The 12,205-nt window shown below is 49.9% G+C and overlaps 1 protein-coding gene across 1 annotated transcript in view; it reads right to left on the bottom strand.

Moving 5' to 3' along the window:
- The window catches only part of ENOX1 (ecto-NOX disulfide-thiol exchanger 1), a 252,607-nt gene that overhangs the window by 39,617 nt on the left and 200,785 nt on the right, over positions 1 to 12,205 (bottom strand). Inside the window, exon 10 of the mRNA XM_060233572.1 lies at positions 567 to 674. Within this exon, the coding sequence (XP_060089555.1) occupies positions 567 to 674 (108 nt within the window). The remainder of the gene's footprint in view (positions 1 to 566; positions 675 to 12,205) is intronic.

Raw genomic sequence — 12,205 nt, 5'->3', positions numbered from 1 at the left:
TGCACCCAACTCGCTCTCAAACTGCTGGAGAGTTAGAATCAGCATCTGTTCCGCAAGCGCCTGCAGTGGAGAGGCAAAGGCAGCTTCTGGATAGACCTTTTATGTGCTGTAGCTAGTAGGCATGACAGCCAGCACACCCAGCCCCCAAATGATGCCCACCCTGGGCGAGATTCCTGCAAATTCTCTGCTCTTGTGCTCTCACTTGATAACCTGCAGTTAATGAAGCCCAGCCTGTTTCAGAGAGCAGACTCTGCTTTAAATTCCTCCCTGCATGCCTGCCCTCAATCACCCACTCATGAGGGGGGAAGGCGGAAGTAATTGTGACATTCTGCCCTTTGCATATGCTCAGAGGCAGCCTTTTCTAGTGCCCCCCAGGCTACTGGTAAACACGGGTGGCTGGATTAGTTTGGGGTGGTGGCACCAGAGAACAAACACGCATGCATACAAACATGCAAATCCAGGAGGAGTTTATGACGGCAGCCACTATTCACAATCCCACAGATGCCTGCAGGCCCTGGGTTCGGGCGCAGTGCAGACCAAGGCCGGTTCCCACTGGCCACACCCACCTGTTCCTGGAGGATTTTCAGCATGGCCTGCGTGTGGGCGTGCTCTTCTCTGGCTTGCTCCAGTTCTGACTTTTTGGTGTTCAGTTCCTCTTGGATTTTCAGCAGTTGCTGCGTGGAAGAAAGGATGTTCCCCGTTATTAATGTCTGAGCTCCTGTGAATAAATACCCGGGACTGCAAAGCCTTGTGAAAGCAACATTTTTCAAGTTTGTTTCCATTTTCTGTTTTTTTTTTTTATTGCTTTGACTATTATGTCTAAGTTGAACGAGACATAAATTATATCTGTCTGCATTTTCTGCCTCTTGCCAAGGAGAGGCATTTCTCTTAATGTAACAAATCGCTTAACCACACATTAAAACACAAACGCCTGGCATGGTGGAGCAGTCGCATCCGTCTGAACTAAAGCTTTATTTGCAGAGGGAGCAGATCCTCTGGTTTAATAACACGGAGGTACACGCTGCAGCCCATAAATAATTTACAAACACGGCCCTTTAATATAATTAGTTACTGGCCCAAAGCCATCTCATTTTGCACAAAGCTATAATCCAAAATGTATTTATGCTGAGTTGCCAAGATGGCAAAAGATGACTCCCCCGCCCCCCCGCCCCGCCACCACAGCTCTGCTTGCAAAGTTCGATGATTACATCCGTGAGGCCAAAGCCATGCAAATCAATGCATCTGCAGAGGAAAGTGCTGAGCAGAATGGCCAAAAGACCAAAGGGGAACGTTCCGGGATTCTTGAAAACGGACTTGATTGATCTCGTCCTGTGCCGAATGACATCACTGCGTGAAAACAGGCCAGCCCTCCAAGGACTGCGGCAGCCACAGTCTGGCCTCTCTGAGGAAATGCCTCAGACGGCGATGGATGCAAGCTGTGACTGCTGCCACCACGCTTATGGATTTATTTACATGCTTACTCTGTTTTTACCCCACCCAGCAAACTTGCATGGAAGAGCATGGATTTGAACCCGGGTCTCCCATATCATACTGCAAAGCGAGGGGAAGAGAAACTAAACCAACCAAACAAAAACCTGATTTACAGGTGGAACAAGGACTTCTTCGTATGTTGTAATTTGTACTATTTGACCTCGAAAGAAGGCCTCTGCAAGCCAAAACGCATCAGGTTCTTTCATGTGCACTGGTCACTTTGATGATTTTATGAGGCTTCATTTGGGCCCCTACGAGGTTATTACACGTTTTCGTAATAAACGTGTACTTTTGTCTATAACTATTGCTGTTTTTATCTTTTAGCCCCTCACCGGTACTCTAGACTTCCTTTGGAGGTTTCTCCCATACCTTGTTCTGAAGCTCTAACCACACCACCAGGCATTTAAAAGTCCTCATGTCTTTGCTTATCTGTCCAGACCCTGCAGGCGACTGATTCATCCTGAATCCGCTGGCATTATCGTGACCCCAAAGAGACAGGATCCTGCTCATCCCTCATTCCGCACCTTGTTTCGAGCCACAAAGCTGACTTTAAAAAATGTTGTGAACCAAAAAGATCACAACCAGAGGTGACTGGAAAGAGGCACTTTGGTCAAACAACACCACAATTAGAGAAATGGCTTCTGCTGCCAAGGGAGTAATCCACTGAAGTAAGGGAGTAAATTCAACGAGTAAATACCACTGAAGTAAGGGAGTAAATTCCACTGGGTTACATACTTAGGATCAGTGTAAGTTCTTGATTTTAATAGCCATAGTTTCAAAAAAATGTTCATGATAAAGTAGGCAATACAATTCACTTCTTAACAAATGTCAGTGCCACATTTGAATGGTTCTAATGGGTCAGGATGTCCTTTTCCTTGGTGAGGGAGGCAATGCAGAATCTGAGTGACTCCCTCTTTTCTTTCTGGGATGCTCTATTGTGCTCCGCTGCAGTCCAAATCCCAGATGCTCTCTCTCCCCCATCTCTCTCCCTCTCTGCATAATGGCACAAATCCATCCATTAAAAGATGGCGGTGGACTAATCCCCTCCCCTCGTGTGGCAAAACAGATCTGAGTCTCGGAGACCCACAAGAGTTTCTGGCCGTGGCTCCCTGCTCCAGGCCTCCCACTCTCCCAGTCAGTTCCCCGTCCCCCCCCCCCCCGCTACACCAGCCCATTGATTGAAAAGCCAAGAGAGCACTTCTGGCAAATAGAGGGGAGAGACATATAGGCCGTTTTCCCACTGACCTTACTCCGGAGCGACGTCCCTCTTCACCGCGCAGCGTCTGCGCGGATTTCCCACCAACTGCTGCGCACAACCAGGAAGTGCCGCGGCTTTTGCGTCGCAGATGTAAACCGCTAAAAACCAGTTTACATCTGCGGCGCAAAAGCCGCGGCTCTTCCTGGTTGTGCGCAGCAGTTGGTGGGAAATCCGCGCAGACGCTGCGCGGTGAAGAGGGACGTCGCTCCGGAGTAAGGTCAGTGGGGAAACGGCCATCGTTCTCCTTCACTAGGAAAATTCCAGTCTACCTTTATATTTGCATGGATGTGCAATAGAGGTGGGATTAATATCTGTGGCCTCTTCTAGGATTTTAGGAAGCTGCCCCCCCGCAAACCCAGGCTGGGGGCTCTCCTTGATAACTGGGGGACTACTGGAGCAGCTGCAGTCCCTCTCTGCTCGTGGCCTTATTCTAGCCCATTCCACTTCTGAGGCCTACGGAAGGGACCATCTCTCCTGGGGCATCCCTCAGAGATCAAACACCGCTCAACAGATCAAAATCTTCTGATGATCCCTGGTCCCAAAGAGATCTGGTCAGCCTCCGCCAGAGCCAGAGTTCTGTTTTGGTTGCCATCTGATATTGTTTTAATTGTTAATTTATATTGATTGTTTTAAGTCTTTGACTGTTGTTGTTACCTGCTCTGAGCCTGACTTGCAGGGGAGGGCAGGCTAAAAATAAACTGAGCTGAGCCAAATGGGTCTCCTGACCCTCACCTCAACGTGTCTTGCTGTTTCACCCACCGTCTTGCCGCCACAGGTTTGAGTTTGGGCACTTAGATAATAATAAATGTCCCCCATTCAGTACCTCAGTGCCTAGATAGCACTTCTTGCGGAAATGTTGATTTTTGTAACCCACCCAGAATGATTTCTTGCCATTTTGGTCACAAGCAATTTAAGCCTTGCCGAACAGAAAGCTCTTAATTGACTGGCTACAATTGTCACCTAATTTGCAATTATCTTAGAAGTAAAAGCCTATCCTGATTACGCCCAACTATTCAATAATGCAACTCAATTGATTCATTTGGAGTTCCTTGGGAGGGGCAGGGAGTGCTCTCTGGCCGGCTGTGGGAGACTTGGCAAATGGCAGCCACGCAATCTCTCTCTTGCTCCAGAGAAAGAAAACCGCCATCAAGGGACACTGAAGGAAGAGGCAGCAGACGGATGCTCAGCCAGCCCTGACTCACATGAAGAAGCCATCCCAGAGGAGAGCGGCACTTCCTCCAAGGCAAGAATCCCACCACAGACCCCTCAACCCCCTGTGACTGCAGATTCTCCCAGGCAGGGCCCTGTCGGTTCTGCCTGAATTCTGTACCAGCTAAATGCTTATCCTGGGCAGGTCAAAGAGACAAATAATTGAATTAGCAGCAGCGGTGGTAGTGGGGGTAGTTTCCTAGAGCAGGGGTAGCCAATGGTAGCTCTCCAGATGTTTTTGACTACAACTCCCATCAGCCCCAGCCAACATGGCCAATGGCTGGGGCTGATGGGAGTTGTAGGCAAAAAAACATCTGGAGAGCTACCGTTGGCCACCCTGTCGTAGAGGATTATCACAATAAACAGAGAGAGACAGAGAGAGACACACGCATGCACACACCAAGAAAAACTGTTCTAGGGAGCTTTTACGCATGCTAAATAATGCAGTTTCAATCCACTTCAGTAATCATTTCCAAGTGGATTTTGCTATTTCATGCACTAAAGTCCAGTTGCAAAGTACACTGAAAGTGTGTTATGTAGTAGTGCATGCGAAAGCCCCAGAAAGCTCTTGGAAAGTTCAGAGCGAGGGCACCCGTTCCTCCCCCCCCCCCCCCCCCGCAGCTGCAGCTCCTCCACGGCCGCTGGGGTTTTCTCTCTCTGCCTGGCTTGTCCTGGTGAAAGAGAAAGGCAGTGGGGCTGAGCAAATGACAAGGCAGGAAGCGGCTGCAATGGACTCATCTGGCCACACCCCCTTGGCCAGCAATGTGGAGAAAACCAGGAAGGCCTGCCTTGCACGATTACGATACCTAACCCGAGGTGCAACAAGTGACCCTTCTAAAGGACATGTATGGAAAAGTCAGAGAAAGGGCGCAGACCAGGTCAAACACAGTGATCTTGGTTGGTCTGGGTTTTTGGGTGGGTTACGAGGGGACCCAACTCCCCCCTCCCCCCCACACATCCCATCCTCTAGAGCGCTCCTTTTTTTTGGCATTCCCAGCCGACTCCCCATATCTGAGCCTGGCCAGGAAAACAGACGGGAATAAGCCATGGGAGAGGGCAGCCTTTAGCTAGGGTTGCCAATCCCCAGGTGGGAGCAAGGGATCCCTCGGTTTGGAGGCCCTCCCCCCGCTTCAGGGTCGTCAGAAAGCGGGGGGAGGGGAGGGAAATGTCTGCTGGGAACTCTGATATTCCCTAGGGAGATTTATTCCCATAGAAAACCATGGAGAATTGAACTGCAGGTATCTGGGGCTCTGGGGGGGGGGCTGTTTTTTGAGGTAGAGGCACCAGATTTTCAGTATAGCATCTAGTGCCTCTCCCCAAAATACCCCCCAAGTTTCCAAAAGATTGGATCAGGGGGTCCAATTCTATAAGCCCCCAAAGAAGGTGCCAGAACTCCCTTTGGAGTTCAATTATGCTTGTCACAGCCTTGATCTTGACTCCACCCCTAATGTCTCCTGGCTCCACCCCCAAAGTCTCCTGGCTCCACCCCCAAAGTCCCCAGATATTTCTTGGATTGGACTTGGCAAGCCTTTAGCTGACCTCATTTGAATAAAAAATAAAGCCCCCACCCCACCCCGGTGCTTTCTCTTCCATGCGAACTGAAAGGGGCTGCCTTTCTCTGCTGGAGGCAGAGTGCCCTTTGACCAGGGCTGCTTTGCGTGTGAACATGCCAGCACAGCCATGGGAAGGTCTTGGGCCATGAGTCAGTAGGGCAGAAGCCCCTTCCCGGGCCCCGATGCTTTCCTGCAAAGCTCTCAGCTTGCAGGAGAGCCGATTTGCCCTCACCACTGAACTCCCCTCTCTTGCCTGCTCGGATCTCTCCCAGGCGTTTGTGTCGAGCTCCCAAGAGTTTATGAGCGATGCAGGCAGTCCAGAGGGGTGCTAGAAACCCCTCTGCCAGAAAGGCGGGCAGGGCAACATCTGGTGGGAAATGGAAGGAAGCACGGAGTGGGAAAAGCAGAAGCCCTCCTCTTCTCCGGCTGCCTGAGGCTCCCTCGCCTCCCCGATCACCGTGAACAGACAGCAACATGACAGGGCAGAGTACCGACTGATTGGAAGCCTCCCACCTCTTCCCTAACGCCGGCAATAATTCCTTCTGGATTCAGGGCATTCCCAATCGTTAGAGAGGGGCATTACTCTCTAGACTGGCTCTGGTTATATATTGCTATATTTTAATAAAAATACATTAAGAGAAATGGGCATTACTCTGATCACATCTTAATGAGCAAATTTCGGATAACTTCACTTTATTCTGACATGCTTACGGAAATGCGAAAAAGCATCATGCGCAGTGAGGGCAAGAATTCCGGTTCTTATAAATGCAAAAGTTTCCCGAATCACTGTGGACGCTCTTACACAGATTCAGACCGCTGGCCCATCAAGCCAGAGGCCCTCCTTCCCTCCCTCCAGGTGACCAGAGATGGAAACTGGGGCTCTCTGCTGGCCCCACAGCCCTCCTGAGCCCTCCGCGAAAGAGAGAGACGTGGCTCGCTTAGCCTGCACTGTGCAGAGTCTGGACTGGGGAAGTGAAAAGGAATGTGGCAAAAAATGAGCTGGCTCGCTTTTGACGCAGGAGACACAATCTTCATACGCAGGCTGGTGTACAGAGGACATATTTTACCCGTGCCTCTGCTGAACTTCCTAAAGCCTCTTTCTACATGGCTGAAAGGCTTCCTCTAAAGCACCGCTGAGGGGCAGCGAGAAACACCAGGAGGAGGAACTGCAGCCTGTTTCTAGCACAAGGCAAGCGCAGGAAGGAGCCACCTTCGAATAAAGGTTGGACGAACAAGGAGGACGACGGGGCCAAGCCTGCGTTCAAAGTGGAAACACAAGCAAGGGCCCAACCATTCTTTTCTGCTGAGGGGCCCTTGGAAATTCCACACCTCGAACAAGAAACCTCTTGGCCTGAGGCTGGGGAAAAGGCCTGCTGAGCAGCTACTGGAGGCAGAAAGTTGCTCCTTTCTTCAGTTGCTGAAAAGGAGTGCAGCCACGCAGCTCGGTGGCAGAGCCTCTGCTTGGTATGCAGAAGGTCACAGGTTCAATCCCCAACGGCATCTCCAGCTAAAAGGATCAGATGGTAGGTGGTAGAAGAAGAAGAAATTGGATTTATATCCCGCCGTCCACTCTGAAGAGTCTCAGAGCGGCTCACAATCTCCTTTCCCTTCCTCCCCCACAACAGACACCCTGTGAGGTAGATGAAGATATTGGGTTTATATCCCTCCCTCCACTCCGAAGAGTCTCAGAGCGGCTCACAATCTCCTTTCCCTTCCTCCCCCACAACAGACACCCTGTGAGGTAGATGAAGATATTGGATTTATATCCCGCCCTCCACTCTGAAGAGTCTCAGAGCGGCTCACAATCTCCTTTCCCTTCCTCCCCCACAACAGACACCCTGTGAGGTAGATGACGATATTGGATTTATATCCCGCCCTCCACTCTGAAGAGTCTCAGAGCGGCTCACAATCTCCTTCCCTTCCTCCCCCACAACAGACACCCTGTGAGGTAGATGACGATATTGGATTTATATCCTGCCCTCCACTCTGAAGAGTCTCAGAGCGGCTCAGAATTTCCTTTACCTTCCTCCCCCACAACAGACACCCTGTGAGGTGGGTGGGGCTGGAGAGGGCTCTCACAGCAGCTGCCCTTTCAAGGACAGAGTCTCAGAGCGGCTCACAATCTCCTTTACCTCCCTCCCCCACAACAGACACCCTGTGAGGTGGGTGGGGCTGGAGAGGGCTCTCACAGCAGCTGCCCTTTCAAGGACAACCTCTGCCAGAGCTATGGTTGACCCAAGGCCATGCCAGCAGGTGCAAGTGGAGGAGTGGGGAATCAAACCCGGTTCTCCCAGATAAGAGTCCGCACACTTCACCACTACACCAAAGTGGTGTGAAAGATCTCTTTCCTTGAGACCCTGGAGAGCTGCTGCCTGTCTGGCTTTGATGGATCAAGGGGGGTCTGATTCAGTAAAAGCAGCTTTGTATGCAGCATCACATCTCATGACTGGGAGACCACTGGACCACCTAGGCCTTAGTAAGACTATCTGGAGTCTAGCTGTCTGTCAAGCAAACAGCATCTTCTCACAGAGCAAACTAGATGGGACAGCAGGGGACGAGAGCTCCTGTTTTTATTTTCAGTGCTAAAAGAAAGCATGGAGGGACAATTTGGATCAGGACCATCATGCAGAAGGACGTGTGTGGTCCATTTTCCTGATCTCAGTTGCCTTCCCTTTGACCCATGGGGAAGGAACATACAAATGCCACCAGAACCTGCAAAGTTTCCTGAAGAGACCAATGTCAGCTGCGGGTGGTGGGCACATTTCAATCAAGAAAGATGACTGTATGGATGGGGCTGAGGCTCAGTGCCAGAATACCTATTTGGCATGCAGAAGGTCCCAGGTTCAATCCCTGGGCTCTCCTGTTAAAGGGATCCAGTAATAAGGTGATGCAAAAGACCCCTCTCTCTGCCTGAGACCATGGAGAGCAGTTCCTGTCAGTCAGAACAGATAATGCTGATGGTATCGATGGGCCAAGGGCCGGATTCAGCATCAAGCAGTTTCATGTGTTTGTCAGAGTCCTGCCGTGATTTGTACTGTAATTTGTTCCTGCCATAATTGGTACTGCAGTCTGCACTCTGGGGCTATCCAACGCTTTAGACGTCTTTAAAGATTTATATTCTGTACTCTGGATTTTCTCAGTGCTTTGATCAGGATAAAAGGAAGTCCTTCTTCACCCAAAGGGTGATTAACATGTGGAATTCACTGCCACGGGAGGTGGCGGCGGCTACAAGCGTAGCCAGCTTCAAGAGGGGATTGGATAGAAATATGGAGCAGAGGTCCATCAGTGGCTATTAGCCACAGTGTGTGTGTGTGTGTGTATATGGCTTCTCTTGTGTTCTTATGTGACACAGAGTGTTGGACTGGATGGGCCATTGGCCTGATCCAACATGGCTTCTCTTATGTTCTTATGTGACACAGAGAGTTGGACTGGATGGGCCATTGGCCTGATCCAGCCTGGCTTCTCTTGTGTTCTTATGTGACACAGAGTGTTGGACAGGATGGGCCATTGGCCTGATCCAACATGGCTTCTCTTATGTTCTTGTGTGACACAGAGTGTTGGACTGGATGGGCCATTGGCCTGATCCAACATGGCTTCTCTTATGTTCTTATGTGACACAGAGTGTTGGACTGGATGGGCCATTGGCCTGATCCAACATGGCTTCTCTTATGTTCTTATGTGACACAGAGAGTTGGACTGGATGGGCCATTGGCCTGATCCAACCTAGCTTCTCTTGTGTTCTTATGTGACACAGAGTGTTGGACTGGATGGGCCATTGGCCTGATCCAACATGGCTTCTCTTATGTTCTTGTGTGACACAGAGTGTTGGACTGGATGGGCCATTGGCCTGATCCAACATGGCTTCTCTTATGTTCTTATGTGACACAGAGTGTTGGACTGGATGGGCCATTGGCCTGATCCAACATGGCTTCTCTTGTGTTCTTATGTGACACAGAGTGTTGGACTGGATGGGCCATTGGCCTGATCCAACATGGCTTCTCTTATGTTCTTATGTGACACAGAGTGTTGGACTGGATGGGCCATTGGCCTGATCCAACCTGGCTTCTCTTGTGTTCTTATGTGACACAGAGTGTTGGACTGGATGGGCCATTGGCCTGATCCAACATGGCTTCTCTTATGTTCTTGTGTGACACAGAGTGTTGGACTGGATGGGCCATTGGCCTGATCCAACATGGCTTCTCTTATGTTCTTATGTGACACAGAGAGTTGGACTGGATGGGCCATTGGCCTGATCCAACCTAGCTTCTCTTGTGTTCTTATGTGACACAGAGTGTTGGACTGGATGGGCCATTGGCCTGATCCAACATGGCTTCTCTTATGTTCTTGTGTGACACAGAGTGTTGGACTGGATGGGCCATTGGCCTGATCCAACATGGCTTCTCTTATGTTCTTATGTGACACAGAGTGTTGGACTGGATGGGCCATTGGCCTGATCCAACATGGCTTCTCTTATGTTCTTGTGTGACACAGAGTGTTGGACTGGATGGGCCATTGGCCTGATCCAACATGGCTTCTCTTATGTTCTTATGTGACACAGAGTGTTGGACTGGATGGGCCATTGGCCTGATCCAACATGGCTTCTCTTATGTTCTTATGTGACACAGAGAGTTGGACTGGATGGGCCATTGGCCTGATCCAACATGGCTTCTCTTATGTTCTTGTGTGACACAGAGTGTTGGACTGGATGGGCCATTGGCCTGATCCAACATGGCTTCTCTTATGTTCTTGTGTGACACAGAGTGTTGGACTGGATGGGCCATTGGCCTGATCCAACATGGCTTCTCTTATGTTCTTATGTGACACAGAGAGTTGGACTGGATGGGCCATTGGCCTGATCCAACCTAGCTTCTCTTGTGTTCTTATGTGACACAGAGTGTTGGACTGGATGGGCCATTGGCCTGATCCAACATGGCTTCTCTTATGTTCTTGTGTGACACAGAGTGTTGGACTGGATGGGCCATTGGCCTGATCCAACATGGCTTCTCTTATGTTCTTATGTGACACAGAGTGTTGGACTGGATGGGCCATTGGCCTGATCCAACATGGCTTCTCTTGTGTTCTTATGTGACACAGAGTGTTGGACTGGATGGGCCATTGGCCTGATCCAACATGGCTTCTCTTATGTTCTTATGTGACACAGAGAGTTGGACTGGATGGGCCATTGGCCTGATCCAACCTGGCTTCTCTTGTGTTCTTATGTGACACAGAGTGTTGGACTGGATGGGCCATTGGCCTGATCCAACATGGCTTCTCTTATGTTCTTGTGTGACACAGAGTGTTGGACTGGATGGGCCATTGGCCTGATCCAACATGGCTTCTCTTATGTTCTTATGTGACACAGAGAGTTGGACTGGATGGGCCATTGGCCTGATCCAACCTAGCTTCTCTTGTGTTCTTATGTGACACAGAGTGTTGGACTGGATGGGCCATTGGCCTGATCCAACATGGCTTCTCTTATGTTCTTGTGTGACACAGAGTGTTGGACTGGATGGGCCATTGGCCTGATCCAACATGGCTTCTCTTATGTTCTTATGTGACACAGAGTGTTGGACTGGATGGGCCATTGACCTGATCCAACATGGCTTCTCTTATGTTCTTGTGTGACACAGAGTGTTGGACTGGATGGGCCATTGGCCTGATCCAACATGGCTTCTCTTATGTTCTTATGTGACACAGAGTGTTGGACTGGATGGGCCATTGGCCTGATCCAACCTGGCTTCTCTTGTGTTCTTATGTGACACGGAGTGTTGGACTGGATGGGCCATTGGCCTGATCCAACATGGCTTCTCTTATGTTCTTATCCTGGCAAATGTTTAGCTGTCTTGAATTAGAATGCTTTGTAGTTTGGGAAGTAGTAAAGTCTTATCTGGTTGTCATAGGTAACAGGCATGGAATTCCAAGGAAGGGCTAAATGGCATGACTAGTCTCAACATCCAGCAGGAAGCAACTTTGAAAAGAAGAGCTGTTAACCAATGGGTCTGCCCGTGGGTTGATTTAATATGGTTCGCTTACTCTGGGGGAAAGGCGGTGGGGAGGGAGACCAAATGCCCACGTCTTTTAGCTGTTTTAGTGACTGAATTGGTAGTGTTATTCCTGGCAAAATACCTCATGTAGAGAACAGCTCTTTGCACTGTGCTACTTGAATAAACTTTCTGTTATGCTTGCATAAGACAAAGTCCTTTTGATTAGCAACTGGCAACTGATCTGACAGTTTTTGGACCCCACCTGCTTTTTGGCCCTGCTCTGGATCTCCTCCACGAGCTGCTTTTGCAGTTTAAAAATCCACCGGAGATCTGATCTTGGATGACTCGTCATGCCTCGCTTGCCCCTCATTCTCCAGCAACTCACCTCAGGGACCCTGGGCTGGCCTCCTAGTCCAGAGGTGAACGTGACCACCCATGGTTCCGACCAGCTCCTGAAAAGAGCCTGTGCAGCAGAGAGTCCATTGTCTTTCCAACTAGAATCCAAGTAGACGGCACCTACATGGAGCATGCATAGGAGGTCTCATTTATCCCTGCAGCTGGCTTAGCGGGCTAGTAGTCTGTGTACTCCTAAAATGGATTGTTCTTCATATTACAAACAGCCAGCATATGGCAGCCATGAATAAGAGCTGGCTGGCTATGGAAATATACATTAATAACAAGATACTTACAAGAATGGAGGGACTGCCAGG

Source organism: Heteronotia binoei, chromosome 3, assembly GCF_032191835.1.
Source record: "Heteronotia binoei isolate CCM8104 ecotype False Entrance Well chromosome 3, APGP_CSIRO_Hbin_v1, whole genome shotgun sequence".
Lineage (NCBI taxonomy): Eukaryota > Metazoa > Chordata > Lepidosauria > Squamata > Gekkonidae > Heteronotia > Heteronotia binoei.
Note: the sequence above shows the minus strand (reverse complement) of the source record. Positions and strands in the feature narration are given on the sequence as shown.